Source organism: Neovison vison, chromosome 8 (genome assembly GCF_020171115.1).
Source record: "Neovison vison isolate M4711 chromosome 8, ASM_NN_V1, whole genome shotgun sequence".
Classification (NCBI taxonomy): domain Eukaryota; kingdom Metazoa; phylum Chordata; class Mammalia; order Carnivora; family Mustelidae; genus Neogale; species Neogale vison.
Window position 1 is genome coordinate 124,453,180 of NC_058098.1, and position 25,648 is coordinate 124,478,827.

At 39.0% G+C, this 25,648-nt stretch overlaps 1 protein-coding gene across 7 annotated transcripts in view; it reads left to right on the forward strand.

Annotated features, from left to right (window-relative positions):
- Positions 1–25,648, forward strand: part of DTNB (dystrobrevin beta) — a 232,458-nt gene that overhangs the window by 21,181 nt on the left and 185,629 nt on the right. For all 7 annotated transcript variants that reach the window (XM_044261953.1, XM_044261956.1, XM_044261957.1 and 4 more), the window contains exons 3-5: positions 7,590–7,657; positions 17,140–17,220; positions 22,016–22,229. In XM_044261953.1, the coding sequence (XP_044117888.1) occupies positions 7,591–7,657; positions 17,140–17,220; positions 22,016–22,229 (362 nt within the window). In that variant the 5' untranslated portion in view covers position 7,590. The remainder of the gene's footprint in view (positions 1–7,589; positions 7,658–17,139; positions 17,221–22,015; positions 22,230–25,648) is intronic.

Sequence of the window (25,648 nt, forward strand, 5' to 3'; positions counted from 1 at the left end):
TGGAATCAGTGACAGAGGTAGGGACAGATCCGGAGAAGGGTCAGCATCTTCTGAGGCATGCATCTCGGATGAGGCCTTTTTATGGTTTTTAGGTAGAGAAGATTGCCATCTTGTATCCCGGGCAAGGGAACCACTTTTTCCGGCCCAGAGGGTTCAGGAGAATCTTGACGAAACTGAATTCCGTCTTTTAAATAACTTACCTACTTTCAAAATCAGAATTTGGGCCTGATTTTTAGCACAATCTGCCTTCTAGTCATAGGGACTCAGAGTTCCTTAAAATGCTGCTATGAGGGGCGCCTCAGTGGCTCAGTGGGTTAAAGCCTCTGCCTTTGGCTCAGGTCATGGTCCCAGGGTCCTGGAATCGAGCCCCGCGTCGGGCTCTCTGCTCCGCAGGGAGCCTGCTTCCTCCCCTCTCTCTGCCAGCTTCTCTGCCTACTTGTGACCTCTGTCTGTCAAATAAATAAATAAAATCTTTAAAAAAAAATATGCTGCTATGAGGTCTTCCGGTTGTCATACCATGCTTTGAGTTGTTACTTAGATGATTAGGCTTTGACATTTTCTTTCTTCTGTGTATCAGTGCTACTTAACAAAAACCCAACCAATTTAATTGTCTAAAATTCTTGATGCCCCTATATCTCTCAGATGCTAAAGCTATCACACAACCCAGTCATCTCTACCTGTATCCCATCTGGGATCCACCACATCAAGGGTAGTGTTGTGGCAGCAGCAGCCCAGCCGGGGGTTCTCACCCAGAGAGAACCTTACTACCAGCCCTGGGGGTCTTGTCATTTGGTTGGTGAGTGATCACTTATAGAATCCATCTGGAAGACCTGTTATATCAGGATCAAATCTTATTTTGGGTTACCCTAGAAGCAAATGCAGATGTAAAGACAAGTTTTGTTTTGTTTTGTGGGTTTTTATTTATTTTTTTGGTGATCCTAGGAGAAACGAGTAGAGTGGAGAAGTGAGACGGAGTAGAGAAAGGAGCTAGTAAAGACTTTCTCATCAGGCAGTGTGGGTAAGCCAGTGGAAAACATTGCCTTTTGTTCAGTAAAGGAGCTGCAGCATATATATATTAACTTCCATCAGTGGGAGAGTTCCTCTAGGGATATTAACCCGCTGGTGCTTCTGGACTGCCCCCAAAGGTCAAGGCTGTCTTCACTGGCCAGAAAAAGCCCTCAGGCAAAGAAATGCAGATGCTGGCACCTGGAAGCTGATCAGCGTTGGTGGAATAAAGGCAGGATATCAACTTTTATACTTTTTTAAAAAAAATACTTTTTTTTAAATTTGTCAGAGAGGGAGAGTGAGTGAGAGAGCACAAGCAGGGGGAGTGAAAGGCAGAGATAGAAGCAAGACTCCCTGTAAGCAGGGATCCCTGGATCCCCAGATCATGACTGAGCCGAAGGCAGGCACTTAACCGACTAAGCCACCCAGGCATCCCTGTCTTCTATACTCTTAAGTCAACAAATAATGTCAATGTTGTGGCTACTGTTGAATAACAAGCTTTTCTTCCACCTTAGTTTGGTTTTGAGAGTTTTTTAAAGCATATATACTTCAACTATAGTCCTGTATTTAACATGTGATTTGCAAATATTTTTCATCTAGTATGTAACTTGTCCTTTCATTTCTTACCGGTTTCTTTTATGGAAGAAATTCTTTAATTTTGGTGGTGTTTAATTTGTCTTTTATTTTTTTTTTTAATGGCTCGTGCTTTTACTGTGATGTACCAGACCATGAAGAGTTTCTCCTAGTTTTCTTCTAAAAGTTTTATATTTTTTAAAAAAAGATTTTATTTATTTATTTGACAGACAGAGATTAGAAGTAGGCAGAGAGGCAGGGAAGCAGGCTCCCTGCTGAGTAGAGAGCCTGATGCAGGACTAGATCCTAGGACTCTGGGGTCATGACCTGAGCCAAAGGCAGAGGCTTTAATCCACTGAGCCACCCAGGCACCCCTAAAAGTTTTATACTTTTTATACTTTACATTTATACTTGTCTTCCATTTCAAATTATTTTTTGTATATAGTATGAAGTATAGGTCAAGGTTAATCTTTTTGTCATATAGATAACTGTTTTTTTCAACACCAAGTCTGTCCTTTCTTCACTGAATTTTTTTTGCACTTAAAAAAAAATAAGCCCTCTTCCAGTACTGTGCTATCTTGATTACTGTGGCTTTATAATAATTCTTGGGGCACCTGGGTGGCTCAGTGGGTTAAAACCTCTGCCTTTGGCTCAGGTCATGATCCCAGGGTCCTGGGATGGAGCCCCACATCAGTCTCTCTGCTTAGTGGGGAGCCTGTTCCTCCTTTCTGTCTATACCTGCCTCTCTGCCTACTTGTGATCTCTCTCTGGCAAAGAAATAAATTAAACTTAAAAAAAGAGATTCATTATAATAATTCTTAAAGTTTACTATAATCCTGCATCTTTACTTTCCCTTTACCAAATTGTCTTGTCTATTCCTTTTGCCTATTTATAGAATTTAGAATTGTCTATCTTTATAAAAATTTCTGCTGGAATTTTGATTAGACTGCCTGATGAGATGGTATGTCATTCTGTTTGTTTAGGTCTTTTAAAAATTTCATCACTGTTTTATGATTCCAGTATACTAATCCTATACATGTTTTGTTAGTATATACCTAAGCATTTTATTTTTGTTAGAGATATTGCAAATGCTGTTTTCAAAGTATTCAATTTCTAGGGATGCCTGCGTGGCTCAGTCGGTTGGGCAGCTGCCTTCAGCTCAGGTCTTGATCCCGGCATCCTGGGATCGAGTCCTGCATCGGGCTCCTTGCTCAGCAGGGAGCCTGCTTCTCCCTCTGTCTCTGCCTGTCACTCTGTCTGCCTGTGCCCCAGCTCGCTCTCTTTCTCTCTCTCTGACAAATAAATAAATTAAAAAAAAAAAGTATTCAATTTCTAGTTGTACAGTGCTAGTAAACAGAGCTGTGGCTGACTTTTGTGTTTTGACCTCCTGTCCTGCAACGGTGTCAGACTCACTTTTTAGTTCTAGGAGCTTTTTTTGGCTCCTAGAATTTGGAATTTCTACATCATCTAGATCATTATCTAGATCATCATGATGTCTGCAAAATAAGGATAATTTTATTTCTTTCTTTCCATTCTGTTTTCCCTTTATCTTTTGTCTTATTTCACTGGCTGAGACATCCCATATAATGTTTAATAGAAGTAGTAAGAATGGACATCCTTGTCTTGGTCCCAGTCTCAGGGGAAAAGCATATAGTTTTCTACCACTAAATATGATCTTAGCTGTCAGTTTTCTGTAGGTGCCCTTTATCAGGTGTAGAAAGGTTTTATTTCTAGTTTTCAGAGAGTTTATCTTTAGGAATGGACGTTGTATTTTGTCAAATGCTCTTTTTGCATCTGACCTAAACATTTTTTATTAGATTGTTAATATGTTGGATTATATTGATTAATTTTCAAATGTTGAATTGGCCTTCCTTTCCTGGGATAAACTCCCACTGCTTCCAAGGTTTTTATAAATGGCTTGATTGGTTGAGGATTTTGCTTGTTGTTGCGGGCTTTGTGTCTATGTTCATGAGAGGCATTTGTTTTTGTACTGTCTTTGTCTATTTTGGGTATCAGGATATTACTGGCTTTTTAAAATGATTCGAAAGATGTTCTTTTGTATTTTCTGGTAGCAATTGTATGAAATTGGTGTTATTTTTTTCTAACATCTTTTGTGGTTCTTCATTTGTAACATTTTGTAATTGTTTTCCCTTTCTAAAGAAAATTAAAAAAAAATATTTAATTTATTTATTTGACAGAGAGACAGCAAGAGAGGGAACACAAGCAGGGGGAGTGGGAGAGGGAGAAGCAGGCTTCCCACTAAGCAGGGAGCCAGATGCAGGGCTCATCCCAGGACCCCAGAATCATGACTTGAGCCAAAGGCAGCTGCTTAACAAGTGAGCCACCCAGGCGCTCCCTGAAGAACTTTCTTTAGCTTATTTTAGAGCATGTCTGTTGACTACAAATTCTCTCAGTTTTCTTTAGTTTCTGAAAGGGTAATATTCTCTCAATGTAAAAGCATTGCTCTGCCATCTTCTGACTTCCACAGTTTCTGATGAGAAATCTGCAGTAATCATGTCGTCACTCATCTCAACAGGGGCTGTAGGCTCTGTTCTGTGGGTTGACTACCTGTTTGTTTTCAAAATAAACTTTCAACAAAGCCATACTCATTTGTCTACATATTGTCTGTGGCTGCTTTCACACTGCAGTGGCGATGGTGAGTAGTGGTGACAGACCACATGGCCCGCAAACCTAAAATATTTACTGTTTGGATCTTTAAGAAAAAAATTGGCTGGTCTCTATCCTATATGTAAAATGTTCTTTTACTCTGACTTCTTTTAAGATTTTTTTCTTTGTCTTTCAGCAGTTTGATTATGATATGACCATTATAGTTAGTTTCTTTGGCTATAGCTTGTTTGCTCAGTTTCTTGAATTCGTAGGTATGTCATTCACTGAACTTGGTAAGTTTTCAGCTAGTATGTCTTCATGTATTGTGTAGCACCACGTTGCCGCACTCCTTTTCTCTCCTTCTGGGATTCTGAGTACATGATGAATGTTGGATCTTTTGTTTTTGTCCACTCAGTCCCTGAAGCTTTATTCCTTTAAGAAACAAACAAACAAACAAACAAAACCTCTCTCTTGTTCCACTCCCCCTTCAGATGGGATAATTTCTGCTTGATATATCTTTAAGTTTACTGACTCTTTCCTCTGTCATTTCTGTCCTGCTGTTGAGTCCATCCAGTCCTCTCCCAATGAGTGTATATTTCAGTTCCAAGATTTCCATTTGGTTCCTTTCATATCTTTTCTTTCTCGGCTAACACTTAAGATTTTAACTCTTATTTCAAGAATGTTTGCGATTGCTAATTTAGGCATTTTTCTAACTGCTACTTTTTTTTTTTTTTTTAAAGATTTAAAAAATTTATTTGATAGACAGAGATCACAAGTAGGTGGAGAGGCAGGCGGGGGCATTGGGGGGTGGGGGAAGCAGGCTCCCTGCCGAGCAGAGAGCCTGATGGCAGGGCTCGATCCCAGGAACCTGGGATCATGACCTGAGCGGAAAGCAGAGGCTTAACCCACTGAGCCACCCAGATGCCCCTAACTGCTACTTTAAATTCTCTATCAGTTTCCTCCAACATCTGTCTTATTGGTAGCTTCTTTTGATTGTCATTTCCCTTGTGAGTTAAGATTTTCTTGGTTGGTTGTTTGCCAAAGAATTTTGTATTGTTTCTGGACATATTGAACATGATAAAACTTTGGGTCTTCCTTAAATTTATAGAGTGTTGATATTTTTTGTCTTAGCATTGTAGTTTTGTAGGCATTTCAATGATCCAGAATATAGTTATATTAATTTTTTTGAGATTATTTGGAAATAAAGACAAAATTTAGAAAATTGTCATGAAGAAATTAGAGATCTCCAGGAGTTCTTAGGCTCTACTCTGAAAAAAAGTGGTGTAGGGGCACCTGGGTGGCTCAGTGGGTTAAGCCGCTGCCTTGGGTGGCTCAGTGGGTTAAGCCGCTGCCTTCGGCTCAGGTCATGATCTCGGGGTCATTGAGATCCGAATCAGGCTCTCTGTGCTCAGCAGGGAGCCTGCTTCCCTCTCTCTCTCTCTGCTTGCCTCTCTGCTTACTTGTGGTCTCTGTCTGTCAAATAAATAAAGAAAATCTTAAAAAAAAAAGAAAAAGAAAAAAAGTGGTGTAGAGAAATAGCAAAAAGTAGAAAAATGCTATGATAAGATGTGTTATAAAGGATACTATGATATTATCTTTGAATCTATGGTTAGCAATTAAAATTTGTATTACCTAGTGAGAGACCAAGATTGGGGAGGAGGCAGTAAACTTTTAAATATCTTTCTTCCTTTGTAATTACAGGCTACTGGTATCAACCCTTGTTTTTCTCTTTAGGACCTACCTTTCATTACATTTTGCTGTTTCTAGTTGCTTTGTCTTTTGGCTTTCTTCCTGTTTAAAATTTTTTTCTCTTGGAGGTAAATTGTTAAGTAACCATCATGTATGTTAAAGCCTACTTGGTAATACATCAATGATTTAGGAAAAGATTGGTCTTAATTATCAAAATATTAGTTGTAGAATGGTAATTTTTAAATTTTCTTTAGGATATATTTAAAACTAAACCTTTACCAGGCACCTTGTTTTAATGGATGTGTAATTTGTGTAGTCATCATTTAATTTGTGATTCTAATATATTTGAGTCTGTGCTGTAAATCACTCCATGATTTATAAGTTTAATCTCCTTAGGGAAATTGTTTGGCTTATGCTCTGTCTAGATACTTTTTATTCACAGAATAAGGCAAAATTCAGCTGAAATGATCACAGATTTTGCATCAGTAGGGTCTGTGCAATGGGCTTTTTTGTTCTGGAAATTTGGCAGCATGCATGTGAAAGCAAGGATTATGTAAGAAGTTTAGTGAAAGGGGGGGAATTGACTCTACCACTTCTGAGTTGTACCCTCAAGCAAGTTAGTGTTCTTTTCCAGGCTGTTTCCTAATCTATAAAATGGGGATAATAATAATGATACCAGTATCTGGGATTGTTGGAAGGATTAAATGAGGTAACACATGGACAGAGTTTTAACAGAGAGACTGATGTAGCCTATGTGTGTCAACCTGAACTATTACTGTGTGATAAAAAATTTATCTCAAGGGGGGCCTGGGTGGCTCAGTGGGTTAAGTCTCTGCCTTTGGCTTAGGTTATGATCCCAGGACCCTGGGATCGAGCTCCACATCAGGCTCTCTGCTCAGCAGAGATCTCTGTGATCTCTGTCTGTCAAATAAATAAATAAAATCTTTAAAAAAAAAAGAAAAGAAAAAAATTATCTCTAGGAGTTCTTTGAGTTTGGGGATGAATACTTTCTTTCTTTCTTTCTTTTTTTTTTTTTAAAAAGATTTTATTTGTTTATTTGACCAACAGAGATCACAAGTAGGCAGAGAGGCAGGCAGAGAGAGAGGGGGAAGTAGGCTCCCTGCTGAGCAGAGCGCCTGATGTGGGCTTGATCCCAGGACCCTGGGATCATGACCTGAGCCAAAGGCAGAGGCTTAACCCACTGAGCCACCCAGGCACCCTGGGTATGAATACTTTCTTTGTTCAATATTGTTTACTATGAAAATAGAAGATTTTATTTATGTCTTTTGTGTATATGCTAATAACTGTTATGTTCTCTAGTTTAGCCTTTCATTATAATTATTTTCTAAATTATATTTAGTACCATGTTTATCTGTGTAAAACAGTAGGGTTACGGGAAGCTGTGTCCCAACTAATCCAGGACTTAGCAGAGAAAATAATCAAAGTTAGAAATAAGACATAGCCCCATATTTTCAGTACATGAAGCAAGTGTATGAGCTCATTTAATTATTGACTTTGTCATATTTTAGAAGCTATCAAGTAAATAAAGGGACAGTGTCTTGTCTTTTTCTATATCGGGCTTCTGCTTTATTTTTACTGATTGTCTCTTAAATGCATATACAACTTGGTTCCCTGTACCTCTTCATAACAGAATGATAAGCCCTTGGATGAATTATCATATTGCAGTGGTTTATTGTATCTTTTTTTGTTTATAGGATGATTGAGGAAAGTGGAAATAAGCGGAAGACCATGGCTGAGAAGAGGCAGCTGTTCATAGAAATGCGTGAGTCCTGAGAGCTTCTGGGTTCCTTGTTTGTATGTGTGGGGATGCCTTTTCTTTTTTTTCCTGATGAAGTCATAACTTTAAGCATTAGCATGTTCCATTTTTTAAAAAAAGATTTATTTATTTTAGAGACAGAAAGAGAGAGTGCAAGTGGGCTAGGGGCAGAGAGAGGATCTCAAGCAGACTCCATACGGATCACGCATTTGCCGTCTTTGGGCCTTTGCTTATGCAGTTGGGCCCGCCTTCATCTGCCTTGTTCCTGCTTACCATTCAAGGCTCAGCATAGGGGTCATATTTTCATTAATTTTTTAACACATTTATTGAAGATCTGTTATATTCTAGGCACTGTACTAGGTGCTAGGTTTAAGGGGAGAACAGAACACAGTCCTTGAATTCTTGCATATTGCTTACATTTTGGTGAGGGGAAACATACAAAATAAGGAAACCATGTTGATAAACAAATCCTGATAGTAAGAAGTGCCTGGGGTGCTTTCAGTAAATAAACGTGACCATGAGAGAGAGCACAACCAGGGTAGAGTACTACTGTTGCGTCGGAAATGGGTATTCTGTAAAGAATTGGGTTTGCTGCTTTGTGAATGTCATCATTCTGACACATAGAGCTCAGACAAATTGCCTTTCTCTGTAACAAACTCAAGGGTATGGACAGTTTTGGAGATGTTTGGTGAGTATGGCTTCTTGTCTCCCCTCTTTCTTCATAGGAAGAATTGCATTGGTGACAGTGGTGTCTGCTGCTCAAAGCTTTCCTCTCTCCTTTCCAACATCCCCCCAGATCTCCAGCATTATTACCTTCTATGGATGTAAAAGTCATCTTTTGCCAGCCTTATCATAGGATTCTACCATCTAAGTTTTGGGTTGATTTTAGGGCAATTTTGAATTCACTGATCTTTCTGTTTTATTAGTCTCAATGGGTAATTAATAGATTTTTACTTGTTGTGGGTATATCCATAACTTTTTTAAAGACTTCACTTAAAAAAAAAAAAAAAGATTTTATTTATTTATTTGACACAGAGATAGAGATCACAAGGGGGAAGCAGAAACTGAGCAGAGAGCCTGATGCGGGGCTCGATTCCAGGACTCTGAGAACATGACCTGAGCTGAAGGCAGAGGCTTAACCCACTAAATCACCAGGCACCCCAAGACTTCACTATTTTAGAGCAGTTTTAGGTTCACAGTAAAACTAAGAGGCAGGTATAGCAAGTTCCCCGTAGCACACATGCACGATTTCCCCTGTTAACAATACCACCCCACCAGAGGGTACATTTGCTACAACAAATGGGCCTGTGTTGACAAATTGTAACACCCCAAATTTGTGGTTTACATGAGGGTTTATTCTTTTTTTTTTTTTTTTTTAAATATTTTATTTATCCATTTGACAGAAGAAATCACAAGTAGGCAGAGAGAGAGAGAGGAGGAAGCAGGCTCCCCGCTGAGCAGAGAGCCTGATGCGGGACTCGATCCCAGGACCCCGGGATCATGACCTGAGCTGAAGGCAGTGGCTTTAACCCACTGAGCCACCCAGGCGCCCCATGAGGGTTTATTCTTGATGTTGTACATTCTTTGGGACTATATTATTATTATTATTATTTTTAAAAGATTTTATTTATTTATTTGACAGAGATCACAAGTAGGCAGAGAGGCAGGCAGAGAGAGATGGGGAAGCAGGCTCCCCACTGAGCAGAGAGACTGATGTGGGGCTTAAACCCAGGACCCTGGGATCACGACCTGAGCCAAAGGCAGAGGCTTTAACCCACTGAGCCACCCAGGCGCCCCAAGGCACTATATTGTTTTTAAAGAAAGATGGTTTTGACTACTGTATTTTAAATTCTTTTTTTGTTTGTTTTCTTTTTCTTAGGAATTTTTTTTAATTTTTAATTTTTTATTAATATATAATGTATTATTAGCCCCAGGGGTACAGATCTGTGAATCGCCAGGTTTACATACTTCATAGCACTCACCATAGCACATACCCTCCCCAATGTCCATAACCCAACCACCCTCTCCCTATCTCCTTCCTCCCAGCAACCCTCAGTTTGTTTTGAGAGATTAAGAGTCTTTTATGGTTTGTCTCCCTCCCTTCCGATCCCATCTTGCTTCATTTTTTCCTTCCCTACCCCCCCAAACCCCCCACGTTGCCTCTCAAATTCTTCATATCAGGGAGATCATATGACAAATGTCTTTTTCCGATTGACTTGTTTCGCTCAGCATAATACCCTCTAGTTCGATCCATGTCGTTGCAAATGGAAAGATTTCATTTCTTTTGATGGCTGCATAGTATTCCATTGTGTATATATACCACATCTTCTTTATCCATTCATCTGTTGATGGACATCTAGGTTTTTTCCATAGTTTGGTTATTGTGGACATTGATGCTATAAACATTAGGGTGCACATGCCCCTTTGGATCACTACATTTGTATCTTTGGGGTCAACACCTAGTAGTGCAATTGCTGGGTCATAGGGTAGCTCTATTTTCAACTTTTTGAGGAATGTCCATGCTGTTTTCCAGAGTGGCTGCACCAGATTTCATTCCCACCAATAGTGTAGGAGGGCTCCCCTTTCTTGGCATCCTCACCAGCATCCGTCATTTCCTGACTTGTTAATTTTAGCCATTCTGACTGGTGTGAGGTGGTATCTCATTGTGGTTTTGATTTGTATTTCCCTGATGCTAAGTGATGTGGAGCTCTTTTTCATGTGTCTGTTGGCCATGTGGATGTCACCTTTTCAGAAATGTCTTTTCACGTCCTCTGCCCATTTCTTGATTGATTATTTGTTCTTTGGGTGTTGGAGTTTGATAAGTTCTTTATAGATTTTGGATACTAGCCCTTTATCTGATATGTCATTTGCATATATCTTCTCCCATTCTGTCAGTTGTCTTTTGGTTTTGTTGACTATTTTGTTGCAAAAGCTTTTGATCTTGATGAAGTCCCAATAGTTCATTTTTGCCCTTGCTTCCCTTGCCTTTGACGATATTTCTAGGAAGAAGTTGCTGCGGCTGAGGTCGAATAGGTTGCTAACTGTGTTCTCCTCAGGGATTTTGATGGCTTCCTTTCTCACATTGAAGTCCTTCATCCATTTTGAGTCTATTTTTGTGTGTGGTGTAAGAAAATGGTTCAGTTTAATTCTTCTGCATGTGGCTGTCCAATTTTCCCAACACCATTTGTTGAAGAGACTCTTTTTTCCATTGGACATTCTTTCCTGCTTTGTCAAAGATTAGTTGACTGTAGAGTTGAGGGTCTATTTCTGGCCTCTCTATTCTGTTCCATTGATCTATGTGTCTGTTTTTGTGCCAGTACCATACTGTCTTGGTGATGACAGCTTTGTAATAGAGCTTGAAGTATGGAAATGTGATGCCACCAACTTTGGCTTTCTTTTTCAACATTCTTCTGGTCTTTTCTGGTTCCATATAAATTTTAGGATTCTTTGTTCCATTTATTTATTTATTTATTTATTTATTTGAGAGAGAGAGACAGTGAGAGAGAGCATGAGCGAGGAGAAGGTCAGAGAGCGAAGCAGACTCCCCATGGAGCTGGGAGCCTGATGTGGGACTCGATCCCGGGACTCCAGGATCACGCCCTGAGCCGGAGGCAGTCGTCCAACCAACTGCGCCACCCAGGCGTCCCATCTTTGTTCCATTTCTTTGAAAAAATTTGATGGTATTTTGATAGGGATTGCATTAAATGTGTAGATTGCTTTAGGTAGCATAGACATTTTTACAATATTTGTTCCTGTATTCCATGAGCATGGAACATTTTTCCATTTCTTTGTGTCTTCCTCAATTTCTTTCATGAGTACTTTATAGATTTCTGAGTACAGATTCTTTGCCTCTTTGGTTAGGTTTATTCCTAGGTAGCTTACAGTTTTGGGTGCAATATGCTGTGGGTTTTTCATAGATAGCTTTGATGATATTATCATCAAAGATGATAGATGATATTATCATCTATCACTACACTTTGAGGAGTTTTGATCAGGAAAGGATGCTGTACTTTGTCAAGTGCTTTTTCAGCATCTATTGAGAGTACCCTATGGCTCTTATTCTTTCTTTTATTAATGTATTTTATCACATTGATTGATTTGTGGATGTTGAACCAACCTTGCAGCCCAGGAATAAATCCCACTTGGTCGTAGTGAAAACTGAACCAGGAAGAAATAGAAAACCTGAGCAGACCCATAACCAGTAAGGAGATTGAAGCAGTCATCAAAAATCTCCCAACAAACAAGAGTCCAGGGCCAGATGGCTTCTCAGGGGAATTGTACCAAACATTCAAAGAAGAATTAATACCTATTCTCCTGAAACTGTTCCAAAAAAATAGAAATGGATGGAAAACTTCCAGACTCATTTTTTGAGGCCAGCATTAGCTGATCCCAAAACCAGGCAAAGACCCCATCAAAAAAGAGAATTACAGACCAATATTCTTGATGAACACAGATGCGAAAATTCTCACCAGAATATTAGCCAGTAGGATCCAACAGTACATTAAAAGGATTATTCACTACAACCAAGTGGCTTGATGCCAGGCCTCCCAGCTCAGAGATTCTGATTTTATTTTTCCTTTTCCAAAATTTTGTCAATTTTATCGGTCTTTTCAAGGAAATTTGGCTATGTTGGTCCTCTGTGTGTATCTTTGTTTCTGCCTCATTATTTTGTGCTATTGTGTTTATTACTTTCTTCTTTTTACTTAAGGGAATTCTGATGTTCTTTTTCCAACTTCTTATGTTAGGTAACTTGGGCCATTTATTTTCTGACTTTTTTCCTCTTATGTAAGCACTTAAGAACTTCTTTCCTGTGATTTTCTATTTTTGCATTTCATGTATTCTGATAGATGCCATTTTCGTGATCACTTCTCTGTGTTTTCTAACTTTTGTTAGGAATTATTTAGAAATACGCTTTTAAATTTATAAATGAATGACTTTTAATTAAAAAATATTTAGCTTAATTAGTATGTGGGTCAGAGAATGAAGGATGTTCTAGAATCTTTGAATTTAATAATTTTTGTTATATATTTTATAAATATTCCATGTGTGCTTGAAAATAATGTGTATGATTTCTTCATTATTTAGATTTAATTTGTTATATGTTTTATTCAGACCGTTTTTATTCTTAATGATTTGACCGGTTAATTACTAAAAGTCATTAAAAATCTCTGCTTTGATCATGGACTTTAATTTTTTATCCCTTAGGTCTGTCAGTGATTTGACATTTTGTTCTTAGATGCACATGTATTAAAATATTACGTCTACCTAGGATATTGAATATATTGAATATTATGAAGGTATACTCTTTTTAAAAAATAATTTTTATTTCTTTTATAGGTATACTCTTTTTCTAGTGATGCTTTTTACTGTGAAGTTTATTTTGTTGTTATTAATATAGCTGTACTGGGGGCACCTGGGTGGGTCAGTCGTTAAGCATCTGCTTTCGGCTCAGGTCATAATCCCAGGGTTCTGGGATCAAGTCCCACGACAGGGTCCCTGCTCAGCAGGAAACCTGCTTCTCCCTCTCTCACTCCCCCTGCTTGTGTTCCTTCTCTCAGGCAGAGGAAGAGGGAGAGAAAGAATCCTAAGCAGAGTCCGAGCTGGGCATGGAGCCCAACATGGGGCTTGATCCCATGACACTGAGATCAGGACCTGAGCTGAAGTCAAGAGTCAGATGCTTAATTTACTGAGCCACCCAGGCTCCCCTGATCTTTATGTTTTATGTATCTCTCCTATAAGCAGTGTAAGCTAGATTATTTAACAACAACAACTATTGTCTTTGATTTTTCACTGAAGAATTTATCCTGTTTAATTGTTTTTATGAGTACAGAGGGATTTCACATTTTCTTCCATCTTGTTTTGTGCTTCAACTGTGTCCTTTCTCTGTTGTTTTTTCTTCCTTTCTTATCTTCCTTAGATAAAATGAGTTTCCTTCCTTCCGGTGCATTTTTCCCTCTTCTTGGTTGTGAGTTGTTTATTCTTTTTCTCTTCTTTTCGTGGCTATCCGAGAAAGTCTAACATCAATTAAAATGAAACCCAGAGCTTATCAACATTTACAACTTATTCAAAGCAATACAGGAATATTAGACTGTTTCAGAGCACCTCCCTTATGAAATACATGCCATTTTTTAAAAAAAGATTTTATTTATTTGACAGAGAAAGACACAGTGAGATAGGGAACACAAGCAGGGGGAGTGAGAGAGGGAGAAGCAGGCTTCCTGCTGAGCAGGGAGCTGATGTGGGGTTCAATCCCAGGACCCCGGAATCATGACCTGAACCAAAGGCAGACGCTTAATGTCTGAGCCACCTAGTTGCCCCAATACATGCTATTTTTAGTATTCTCTTTTTTAACATCATAAATTAGACTTAAGAATTCTTTCGTATGGTCAGTTTTTCTTTTGTCTAACCTATTTGATTATCACTTTCTTTATTTGCTTTAAGAATTTAAATCTAAGTTGAGGTGGAGCCAGTCATGTGTTCCTGTTTCCCTTTGTGGGATTTTTTTTTTTTTTTTTCCTTTTCTTTCTATTTCAGCCACTGGAAGAGTCACCATTCTGTGGTCTGTACCTTCTTCTCTGTTGGGACTTCTGGCTTCATCTCTGGTCTGAGGATTTCTAATCAGACAGCCAAGAAAAAAAACAAGGAAGTCATTTATGTTTATTTATTTTTTTTTACTTATTCAGACTCCTATTCTCTTGAAACATTTTGGTTTTTAAAAGTTGTTGTAAAGGAGCACCTGGGTGGCTCAGTTGTTAAGCATCTGCCGTAGGCTCAGTTCATGATCCTGAGGTCCTGGGATCGAACCCCACTCCAGGCTTCCTGCTCAGTGGGAAGCCTGCCTCTCCCTCTCCCACTCCCCCTGCTTGTGTTCCCTCTCTCGTGCATGCTCTCTCTCTCTGTCAAATAAATAAATAAAATCTTAAAAAAAAAAAGTGGTTGTTAAGGTTTCAGACAATTCAGAAAAGTTACTCTCTTTACATTTACTAGGTTTGTTACCTCTTCTCTTTCTCCTTCTCTCCTCTTCATCTCGTTAGTTAGATGGCTTTTTAACAAAATATACTTACTGCCTTACACCTTCTGTAGGTGCGACAAGCTCCTCCACCGAATCCTGTGGCTCCCTAGCCTGCAGTCTGGAATCCTGTGCTATGTCTGAAGAAGGCATCAACATGTTTGTACAGGGAAAGGAGTTGGTTTCACCACTACCTTTATCATCTCCTTGTATTAGCTTTTCAAAATTATATAGTTTGTGTAAAATTTTGACTTTGCTTAGTATGTTTTTTGGGGAAAGCAGATCAGTCTTTTTTTTTTTTTTTTTTTTTTTTAAGGATTTTTATTTATTTATTTGACAGGCAGAGATCACAAGTAGGCAGAGAGGCAGGGAGAGAGAGAGGAGGAAGCAGGCTTCCTGCTGAGCAGAGAGCCTGATGAGGGACTCAATCCCCGGACCCTGAGATCATGTCCTAAGCCAAAGAAGAGGCTTTAACCCACTGAGCCACCCAGGTGCCCCACAGATCAGTCTTTTATATCAGCAACACAACTTTCTAATGTTATCTATTCATTCAATAAATATTTCAGGTGCTAGTTTTATTATATCCTAGTTTTGGGCATATAATAGTGAACAACACAACAATGAAATGGTCTCTACCTTCATGAAACTTATTTTCCTGAAAATGGAAATAAGGAATGATAGGGCAGTAAGAGCCATGACTGAGGAAGCCCGGGGGGTCCAGGAAGGGAACTGAAAGGAAGCGATGTGCAGGCTGAGTCAGTTCAGGGTTGTGATAAAGAAAGGGCTGGAGCCGTGAGTAGCACTTACAAGACTCAGATGAGAGAGCTCGGCATGTTTGGGTAATTATATGTAGCTTGTACTGATTGCAGGTAGGTGTGAGGTAAAATTTGAGAGTTGCACAGGCCAGACCTTGAAGCTGAGTTGGGTAGTTATGTGTTTCCCAAACCTACCTTGATTATAGGACTTTCTGGAATGTAGGTTCCAGGTTCCTCTCCAGGAGACTCTGATAAAAGCTTCTGATACAGCAGATACAATAAAAACCTTGCATTTGACTCTTTGCTTTCCTTTGGATTTGGTATACCATAGAAGTTTTTATCCTATTCGCATGAATGAGGAGAACCATGATATAGAAAGAAGGGTTAATTCTTTCTTATCCTTTCCCTGTACCTCTTGGGTACTCAGTATTTTTAGATTGTCTCCTGTCTATCCAGGAGCTTCACTGGGCTCTCCCCCTGTCACTAGAGTTCTGCCTGTGTGTTTAGTTAGGACCCTCTGTACCATTTCTTGATAAGCTTGAAATATACTGTCTGACACTAGTATTAAAGTGACATTTCAGTGTATTTCTTACAATGAAATGTTCTCAAAATGAATGATAATGGAGTGGGGAGTCATCTTTTCTAGTTCATAATACCCAAAAGGATAACATAATCAGTTTCTTCACTGGGGGCTTTCTGCTCTATTTTTCATGTGCCAAACTACCACATCTTTTGATCAGGAAATCGACATGACACTTACATAAGGGAAGTTTTTTTAAAAGTGAGGCTATTCTTAGAGCAGTATATGAGGATTTTCCTTATAGAAACCAGGAAAGATGACTGCTTCAGAAGAAGGTAAATGTTGAGAAAAATGACAAAGGAAAACAGAGTGATACTTGATTCTTTTTTTTTTTTAAAGATTTATTTATTTATTTATTTGACAGAGAGAGATCACAAGTAGATGGAGAGGCAGGCAGAGAGAGAGAGAGAGAGAGAGAGAGAGAAGCAGGCTCCTTGCTGAGCAGAGAACCCGATGTGGGACTCGATCCCAGGACCCTGAGATCATGACCTGAGCCGAAGGCAGCGGCTTAACCCACTGAGCCACCCAGGCGCCCCGTGATACTTGATTCTTGACTAGCACCTGGAACTTCAGAGTAGAGATTTCCCGCAAACTAGGCTGGAGCTTGTGGGGTTTCCCATTTTCCTCAACTAGTTCGCTTTAGACTTGTGTGATATTTGCCCTATTTCATTTTGCAGTACCCAAGTCTGACTTAACTGTACTGAATAGTGAGTTCTGTGCCATGTGCACAGACATTTTCCTGTCGTTACCGCTCCACTAGCGAACATGGCCCAATAAATGTCGTGTGCTCTCATCCATCAGATTAGTGCTTTTTCTCTTTGGTTAGTCGGGGATGGGACTTTCCCAGCTGCTCATCACCAATTTCCTAGTATTTCCCAAAGAAGAGGTACAGAAGGAAAGATTCACTGTGGTGTTGTGTTCTCCCTCAGGGTTTTTGTCTGGTTGGCAGACGGGATAATGTAGGCAGACCTGCTGGCCTGGAGTGGTGACGTAGAAAGTGTGCCTAATGCTTCCTGGCCCCTTTAGTCTTCTCAGAAGAAGGCCTAGTTGGGGCCCGTGCCCGCGCTCTGGAATGGTCACTTCCTAGCGCTGAGAAACGCGGGGGTCAGTCCCACTGAACATCTGCTGTTTGTACTTTTTGCAGGTGCTCAGAATTTTGATGTCATACGACTATCAACTTACAGAACAGCTTGCAAGTTACGATTTGTACAAAAACGATGCAACCGTAAGTCATTTCAGCTAATTTCTATGATAGCTGGATAGTGCACTCGGTAATATAAAACAAAAGGTTTTAGTATCTTTTAGTCATATTGTAATGTTGGTTGAATTATTTTTGTCTTAAGGGTTGATTAAAATGTAAGCTTTGTCATGGAAAAAACTCGTCTTTTACTCTGTGTGTCCCTCAAAATATTTACCAAAATTTAGTACTGTAACTGGTTTTGAGGCCGGCATAGTATTAATGTACTTTAAGTGAAGAGAATTGTTTTCTCCTTCCCACTTGTTTTAAATGATAACTTTTATACAAAATTAATACAATAATCAGCTTCTGGAAGAAAAACCCAATATTTTGATAGAGTTGTAATAAGTTATTTTTCTCGATTAAAATAAATACAGCATGAATCAGCCTTTTCTATAATCACTATGAGAATTACTACTTATAAAATAAATAAAATATATGTGTGTGTAAAATCTTTTTTCTCTTAATTTCCAGGAAGATAAACTAACTTATGACAAAATAATTATACTTTTCTTGTGTGTGTGTGTATTGATGAAGAACTATTTTGTATAATGGAAAGAACATTAGCTTTAGAATTGGAAAAACCCGAGTTTTAGTCCTGGTTTTGGCATTTACTACAAACATGTCTCTGTATATCTAAATACTTCCATCCTACTTTAACTGTTATTCAAAAACCTTAGCATAAAATTCTCTCTGGAGGGTTTACCATGCTGTCCTAGACTGAGGTCTCTGGTTTCCTAAAGCATTGTTTTTCAAATTATGGGTTGTGACTGATTAATGGTTCATGAAATCATTTTGAAGAGCTGTAGCCAGAATTTAAAACATGTAATAGAGAAAAAGAGAGAAAGAATAAAAAAAAGCAGAACACAAATTATGTGGTAAGTCTAAAAGTACTTTGTGAAAAAGTATTTTTGTTTTTTATATATCTTGAAGAATGTGTGTGTGTGTGTTGATTTAAATATATTTCTGTGGGTTGCGGTAAAAAAGTTTGAAAACCACTGTCAGAACAACTACAATTTTAATAATTCTTCCTGTAATTATTTTGGGAAATAGTAGTCTATGTGTGGAGTGTTGAGAGCCTGAAACCAGTCTACTGGCATTAGTAATGTGCAGTAAAAGATGCATTATTCTGGAAGTTTTATTTTGTTACATATGATTCTTTAATCAGACGGAAATTTTTTGTGTGCGGGTGTACAGTTTAAGCAGGAGCAAAATTTCAGTATTGTCCACATGCATGTTCTATCGTCTCTATACTGTTTATTGAAAAAAAAATTCTTTTTCTTCACTGCCCCAAAATCTTTCTCATACAAATTAGGAGAAATATAAAAGAACGTTCATAGCAGTTTCTGTATATGAGAGGATCTGCTTTTGGACTCTTGTCTTCCACTGGTCTGTCTGTCTATCCTACCAATAGCCACTGTTATAGCTTTATAATAAGTCTTTTTTTTTTTTTTTAAAGGTTTATTCATTTATGGGACGCCTGGGTGGTTCAGTCGTGAAGCAGCTGCCTTCAGCTCAGGTCATGATCCCAGAGTCCTGGGATCGAGCCCCACATTGGGCTCCCTGCTCAGCAGGAAGCCTGCTTCTCCCTCTCCTCCCCATTTGTGCTCTCTCTCGCTATCTCTGTCACTATCTGTGTCTCTCTCTTTCAAATAAATAAATAAAAATAAAATCTAAAAAAAAAGATGTATTCATTTATTTGAGAGAGAGTGAGATTATAGGGATCTTGGAGCAGAGAGAGAGGGAGAGAGAGAATCGTAAGCAGACTTTGTGCTAAGCAGGGAACACAACTCAGGGCTCAATTCCTTTTTTTTTTTCCCTAAGATTTTATTGATTTATTTGACAGGGGGACACAGCAAGAGAGGGAACAGAAGCAGGGGGAGTGGGAGAGGGATCCCAAAACCCTGGGATCATGACCCAAGCCAAAGGCAAACACTTAAGGACTGAGCCACCCAGGTGCCCTTCAGGGCTCAATTCCAACCCTGATATCATGGCTTGAGCCAGTATCAAGAGTCAGATGCTTAACTGACTGAGCCACCCAGGCGCCCTGCTTTATAAGTCTTAATATCAAATAGAGCAAGTCTTCTTACTTTGTTCTGTTTTTCTTTTTTAAATTGGCCTTTTGCATTTATTTTCATATACATTTTAAAATCTGAATCTCAATTTCTACTAAAAACAAAATGAAACAACTGCTGGGATTTTTTCCATCTTTCTTTTTTTAAGTACAATTTACATATAGTAAAATTTATCCTTTTAATGGAGAGCCCTGTGGCATTTTGTTGGGACTGCACTGAATCTATAGGTTAAGTTGGGGAGAACCAATGTATTTCCAATTTGAGATTACCTCCTATGAACATGGTATATCCCTCTATTTAGGTCTTTAATTTCTGCCGATTATATTTATAGATTTTTTTTTTTTTTGTAGAGATGTTGCACTTCCTCCATTGGATTTATTACTAAATCTGATGATTTATGCTACTATTACAAATAGTATTTTAAAATTTCACTTTCTGTTAGTAATGGAAATGCAGTGACTTTTATATCTTGACTTGCATCTAAAATCATTCTAGACTCAAATATCAATTTTAGTAATTTATCTGGAGAATCTGATTTTCTATGTGGAGAATTTTGTCATTTCTGAATAATGACAGTTAAGTTTCTTCATTTCTGAACTCACATGGCTAATTACTGCTTGTTTATATTGGTTAGGACCCAGAGTACAATAGAAATGATGATAGTGGGCATTGCTTTGTTTTTTTTTTAACCTTAAAAAAAAAGATGTATTTATTTATTTTAGAGAGAGAGAGCATGATTGTGTGAGCATGCAGAGGGGCAGAGCGAGGGGCAGGGAGAGAATCTGAAGCAGACTCCTGAGCACCTGAGCACAGAGCCTGACATGGTGCTCGATCTCACGGCCCTGAGATCATGACCTGAGCTGAAATCAAGAATCGGCTGCTTAACTGACTGAGCCACCCAGGCGCCCCATTTCTTTCTTTCTTTTCTTTTTTACGTTGAAGTATACACAGTGTTATATTTGTTTCACGTATACAGCATAGTGATTCTACCACAGGTGCAGCTACCATCTGTCCCTGTACAGTGTAGTACAGTACCATTGACTGTGTTCCCTGTGCTTTCCTTTGTATTCCCATGACTTATTTATTCCCTAATGAGAAGCCTATATCTCTCATTCCCCTTCTTCCATTTTGTCCATCTCCCTCTCTCCCTTCCTCTGGCAACCACCAGTTTGCTCTCTGTATTTATGCACCTGTTTCTGATTTTTGTTTGTTCTTTTGTTTTATATGTAAGTGAACATACAAGTGGAATCATATGATATTTGTCTTTCTCTGACTTACTCCACTTAGCGTAATACCCTCTACATCCATCCATGTTGTTGCAAATGGTAAAATCTCATTTTTTATGGCTGAATACTATTCCATCCTATATACGTACCACATCCTCTTTACTCATTTGTCTATTGATGGACACTTAGATGCTACGTATATTGGCTAATGTAAATGAACAATGCAGTAAGCAGACAGGTGCATACATCTTTTCGAGTTAATATCTTCATTTTCTTTAGGCAAATACCCACTAGTGGAATTACTGGTTCGCATGGTAGTTTCACTTTTAATTTTTTAAGGAATCTCCATACTGTTTTCCATAGTTACTGTACCAATTTACCTTTGATAGTGGGTATTTCTTATCTTGTTCACAGTATCAGGAAAGACTTTCAACTTACTACTATTAAGTCAAATGTTTGCCACAGTTTTCTATAAATACCCTTAATCAGATTAAGGACATTGCCTAGTACTGTGTGTTTCTTCATTTCCGAATGTAAGGTTTATTTGAAATGTGGTCTTTTTGATGATTTGTAATTTAATCTCATTTTAATCAGAGAGCACGGTTGATATGACTAGAATCCTTTGACATTTGCCAAAATTAGCTTTATGACTCAGAATAAGTTCAATTTTCACACACACTGTTTGTGTTCTTGAAAGTAGAGCGTATTCTCTAATCACTGGGGGCAGGATTTCATGCAGTGCCCATTATACCTTCTTCGCCGATTGTAATGTTGAATGGTCTACATCTGCACTCTGTACCTTTGCTCTATTGCTTACTAAGAGAAATGTATTAATAGCTCCCACTAAGCTTGTGAATTTTTCTCTCTGATATTCTGTTATATTTGACAATATAGCTTTTGTAAGGGAGGCAAGACCTTACCTCTACCCTCTTAGGGTTTCTGGTTATGCCTGAGAGTGAAATTGTTATAAGACAGATTAGCAGAAGAGCACACAGATTTTTACATGTACCTGGAAGCCCCCATAGCAAAGTGAAGACCCGAAGGAGGGATGAGGCCTAAGTGCTGATATACTAGGGAAGAGGGAGTAGCAATTGTGGGAAAGTCACTAAAATATATGGGGAGTCTCAAGGAAGATACGGGTTATTTTAATAAAATCTGTGCAGATTTCTCTTGGTCTCAATTCACTGTCTCTGGGAATAAGAATGTTTCTTTCCCCTAGGAATAGGGAAGGCATCTTTCACTTGGGAGTTTATTTCCTGCTTTCAGGGAGAAAAGAGAAGTTCGGCATGAACTTCTTGACACATGCTGTTTTTCAGGTGTCAGAATAGCTCAAAATAACCCTTATGGCAAAGTGGCATATTTTTGGATCTTACTCTGCCACCCTTCACTGCTCTGTCAGATGTAAATAAACAAAAAGGTCTTAACACCTTTCTGATGAATTAGAACTTTTAAATTGTTGACAGTTCATTTTCTTTGTTTTAGTCCACCTGGTTGATATCTGGAACATGATTGAAGCCTTCCGAGACAATGGCCTTAATACACTGGACCATTCCACTGAGATCAGTGTGTCCCGCCTCGAAACCGTCATCTCCTCTGTCTACTACCAGCTGAACAAGCGCCTTCCTTCCACTCACCAGATCAGCGTGGAGCAGTCCATCAGCCTCCTCCTCAACTTTATGATTGCTGCATATGACAGGCCAGTACTTGGCATGCTTCCTGCATTTTAACAATGTTTGTCCCTTCGTCCTGCTTCTTCCAGATTGCCTTGCTGAGGGTTGTCAACTTAGAATCACAGTGACAAGGAAAATTGTTCTGTATAAGTTCCTTCTAAGGACTGGTTAAATGCCAGAGTGACTCCCTGTCCTATGGCATGTCACATAGTAAGCTTTATAAAATTATGGAGAATCACAACACTGAGACATGTTGTTTGGTCAAATTATAGGTCCCTTAGTGTAGCTGTTCTCTAGCCAGAGAAGTATAGCTAAGCTGTGAATTTGATTATGAGGCTTTCTGTTGGAACTTAAAACTGACCTTTCTTTTCTCTGTAATAGTAAATGCCCCTTGACTCTAGTCTTATTTTCTTCTTGTTATGTTTAGGATACTATTTTAATTTTTTTCAGTGCAGAACATTGTATTTACACCATATAACCTTGGATGAAAACTATTTGAATGTACTCCAAATTAAAACAGAAATGATTTGCTGTATTTGTATTCATGGAGAATGAAGTTGGTGTTATAAGAAACAAAAAGAAATCATAAGTGATGGAGCTACAAAATAATGTTTATATTCCAGGAAGCAAGAGTTTAGATTTTTGATTTCTGCTATATTGTTGATCATCCAGTTTGGATGGGTGAATTCTTTCTGCTTCATTTATTCTCTCTATAGACTATTTTGATTTTATACATTTGTAAAATGTTATTCATTACACTTTATAATATTGAAGACTCTGTGAATTAATTGTAAAAGTCTGCAGGTGTCAAAGCCAAATCACAGTGTAGGCACTCACTAAATTCACATTTTTATTTTTATTGTTTATTTATTTACTTAAAGATTTTATTTATTTATCTGACAGAGACACAGCGAGAGAGGGAACACAAGTAAGGGGAATATGAGACGGAGAAGCAGGCTTCCCACTGAGTAAGGAGCCTGATGCAGGGTTCGATCCCAGCACTCTGAGATCATAACCTGAACCAAAGGTAGATGCTTAAGCAACTGAGCCAACCAGGCACCCCAGGAAATTTGAAATTCTAAAACAAAAGTCCACATGAGACATAAGTTCCAGAGCTTGAATGTCAGTTTTTTATTAATTTAGATTAGTGAATCCCTAAGGTTAATTTTATACTGTTCAAGGAATGAGTCTTTTGATCCAAAGACCTTAGTAAAAATGGTTATTCTGTGGTGAATAAGCAGCACCTTATCACGACACTAATTCACCGAGTAAATCACTTCAGGGTTGTACAACACAGATCAATCCAGTAAACAATTTTTTTTACTAAATCAGAGGTAAAAGTCATCTTACTGTTAAAAAAATCTTACTGTTTAAAAAAAAAGTCATCTTACTATTTAAAAGAGATTATAAACTTTGATTCCATGCTCATGTCAAGTTAGTTAAATACTATGGCTAAGGAAGGAAGGAGAAGGAAGAGCAAAGAGAGAGTAAGAGACAACAAGAAGACCAAACTTAGGAGTCGAAGGTGCAGAGGAGTCCTGGGACGTGGTCACAGACACCTGGACACCCAGATAGAGACAAAGGGAAAGAATAAGCAAACAGTAAGTTATATGAAGACAAGTCAGTAGAGCAGCACACCATAGAAAACTAGGGGGAAAACAAAACAAACAAAACAAAACTGAAAAAAGATGAGTGAGTTAAGAAGAGGAAGGACAGTAGTATGTCAGTGGTGAATTTCATAATTCTCATGTCATATTGTATTGAAAACTTTGGCCACGGGCATCAGAATCAATCCTCACATCATTGCTAACCTTGAACTCTTATATATATGATAATATCTTATTTGTTCTTTAGTAATTTGAAATTGGCTTTCATGTACTGGTAAAATGAAAGGATCTGGTTATTGGAATTTTATTTTTGAAAATTATAGCATTTTGTTTTGAAACATTTCAAATATTAGTCTATTCATTGGCCTCTTTATTAGGCTCGAGAGTCCCTTTGATATGTAGAGTATCTAGTTATTAATTTTAATTAGTCTTCTTGGGATTTTGTATTTCATAATTCTTGAGTTAAAGTTTGAATGCAACAATTATTTAATTATTCTTAAGTCCCCTAACCTCTAAATTCATAGTCAAATTTTTAGCTAGGTTGTTTCCTGGTTATTATGGATTATAAGACTATAAAACTACAGTGAAAAACAAATAGGATATAGACTTTCTCCCTCAAGTATGTATTTCATTAGGAATTAACTTATTTTAATGCCAAGGATTTAAAATATTTTACATTTGACAACTAAAAACACAGAGAACAATACTATAAGCCTCTCTGTGGATGACTTCAGGAAAAGCTACGAAGAATAGTCAGAACATCAGGTAGCCTCATTTCCTTCCTGCTGGGCCCCCAAAATGACAGGATCGGTAGTCATGTGGTCTGGTCCGAAGGTGCGACAGGCGATGCTATGATCAACTGTTTCTTCTTCTTCTTCTTTTTTTTAATATTTTATTTATTTGACAGACGGAGATCACAAGTGGGCAGGGAGGCAGGCAGAAAGAGAGGAGGAAGCAGGCTCCCTGCAGAGCAGAGAGCCCGATGCAGGGCTCCATCCCAGGACCCTGGGATCATGACCTGAGCCGAAAGCAGAGGCTTTAAGCCACCGAGCCACCCAGGCACCCCTGTTTCTTCTTTTTTTAAGAAGAAGGATATTGGGGGCGCCTGGTTGGCTCAGTGGGTTAAAGCCTCTGCCTTTGGCTCAGGTCATGATCTCAGGGCCCTGGGATCGAGGCCCACATCAGGCTCTCTGCTCAGTGGAGGGCCTGCTTCCTCCTCTCTCTCTGCCTGCCTCCCTGCCTACTTGTGATCTCTGTCTGTCAAATAAATAAATAAAATCTTAAAGAAAAAAAAGAAGGATATTGAAATTCCCAGGATGAGGGACAGGAAATCTCCTTACCCTTCTCCAGTGGAGCCTATTTCATTGTTCAGGGCTTGTGATTCACAGACTCCCTGTTCCACCCCTGACGTCTGCGTGGGGTCGGTGTCTTTCTTGCCGGCGGTAGGGAACCTGCTCTCGTGGGCTGCTGTGGCCACAGGACGAGGGGCTCCCCTCGCTGAGGGGCCCGGAGGCGGGCCAGCGCTCCGTCTTGCCGGCCTCAGAGCTCTGGCTTTGGTTCTTCTCTTCCTAGCGGGTGGTTTTGGCCCCCTCTTCTATCTGCTTCATCCTTCTGCTACTTGGTAAACGCCCGCTGTCGGCAGCGGGGACCCGCTCCCCTTTCCCGTCGAGGGACCGGAGAGAGCCGGCTTCTCTCAGCACCAGACGGAGGCGTCCGAGCCTCCCTCCAGAAGTGCGCGTTTGGGCCATGCGTGTGTCGGCCTTACGCTTTTGACCTCAAACGGATCAGGGTTTGTGTCTCTGGAGCAGAGGGTGATTGAATTCTCGCCCTCACGGCTC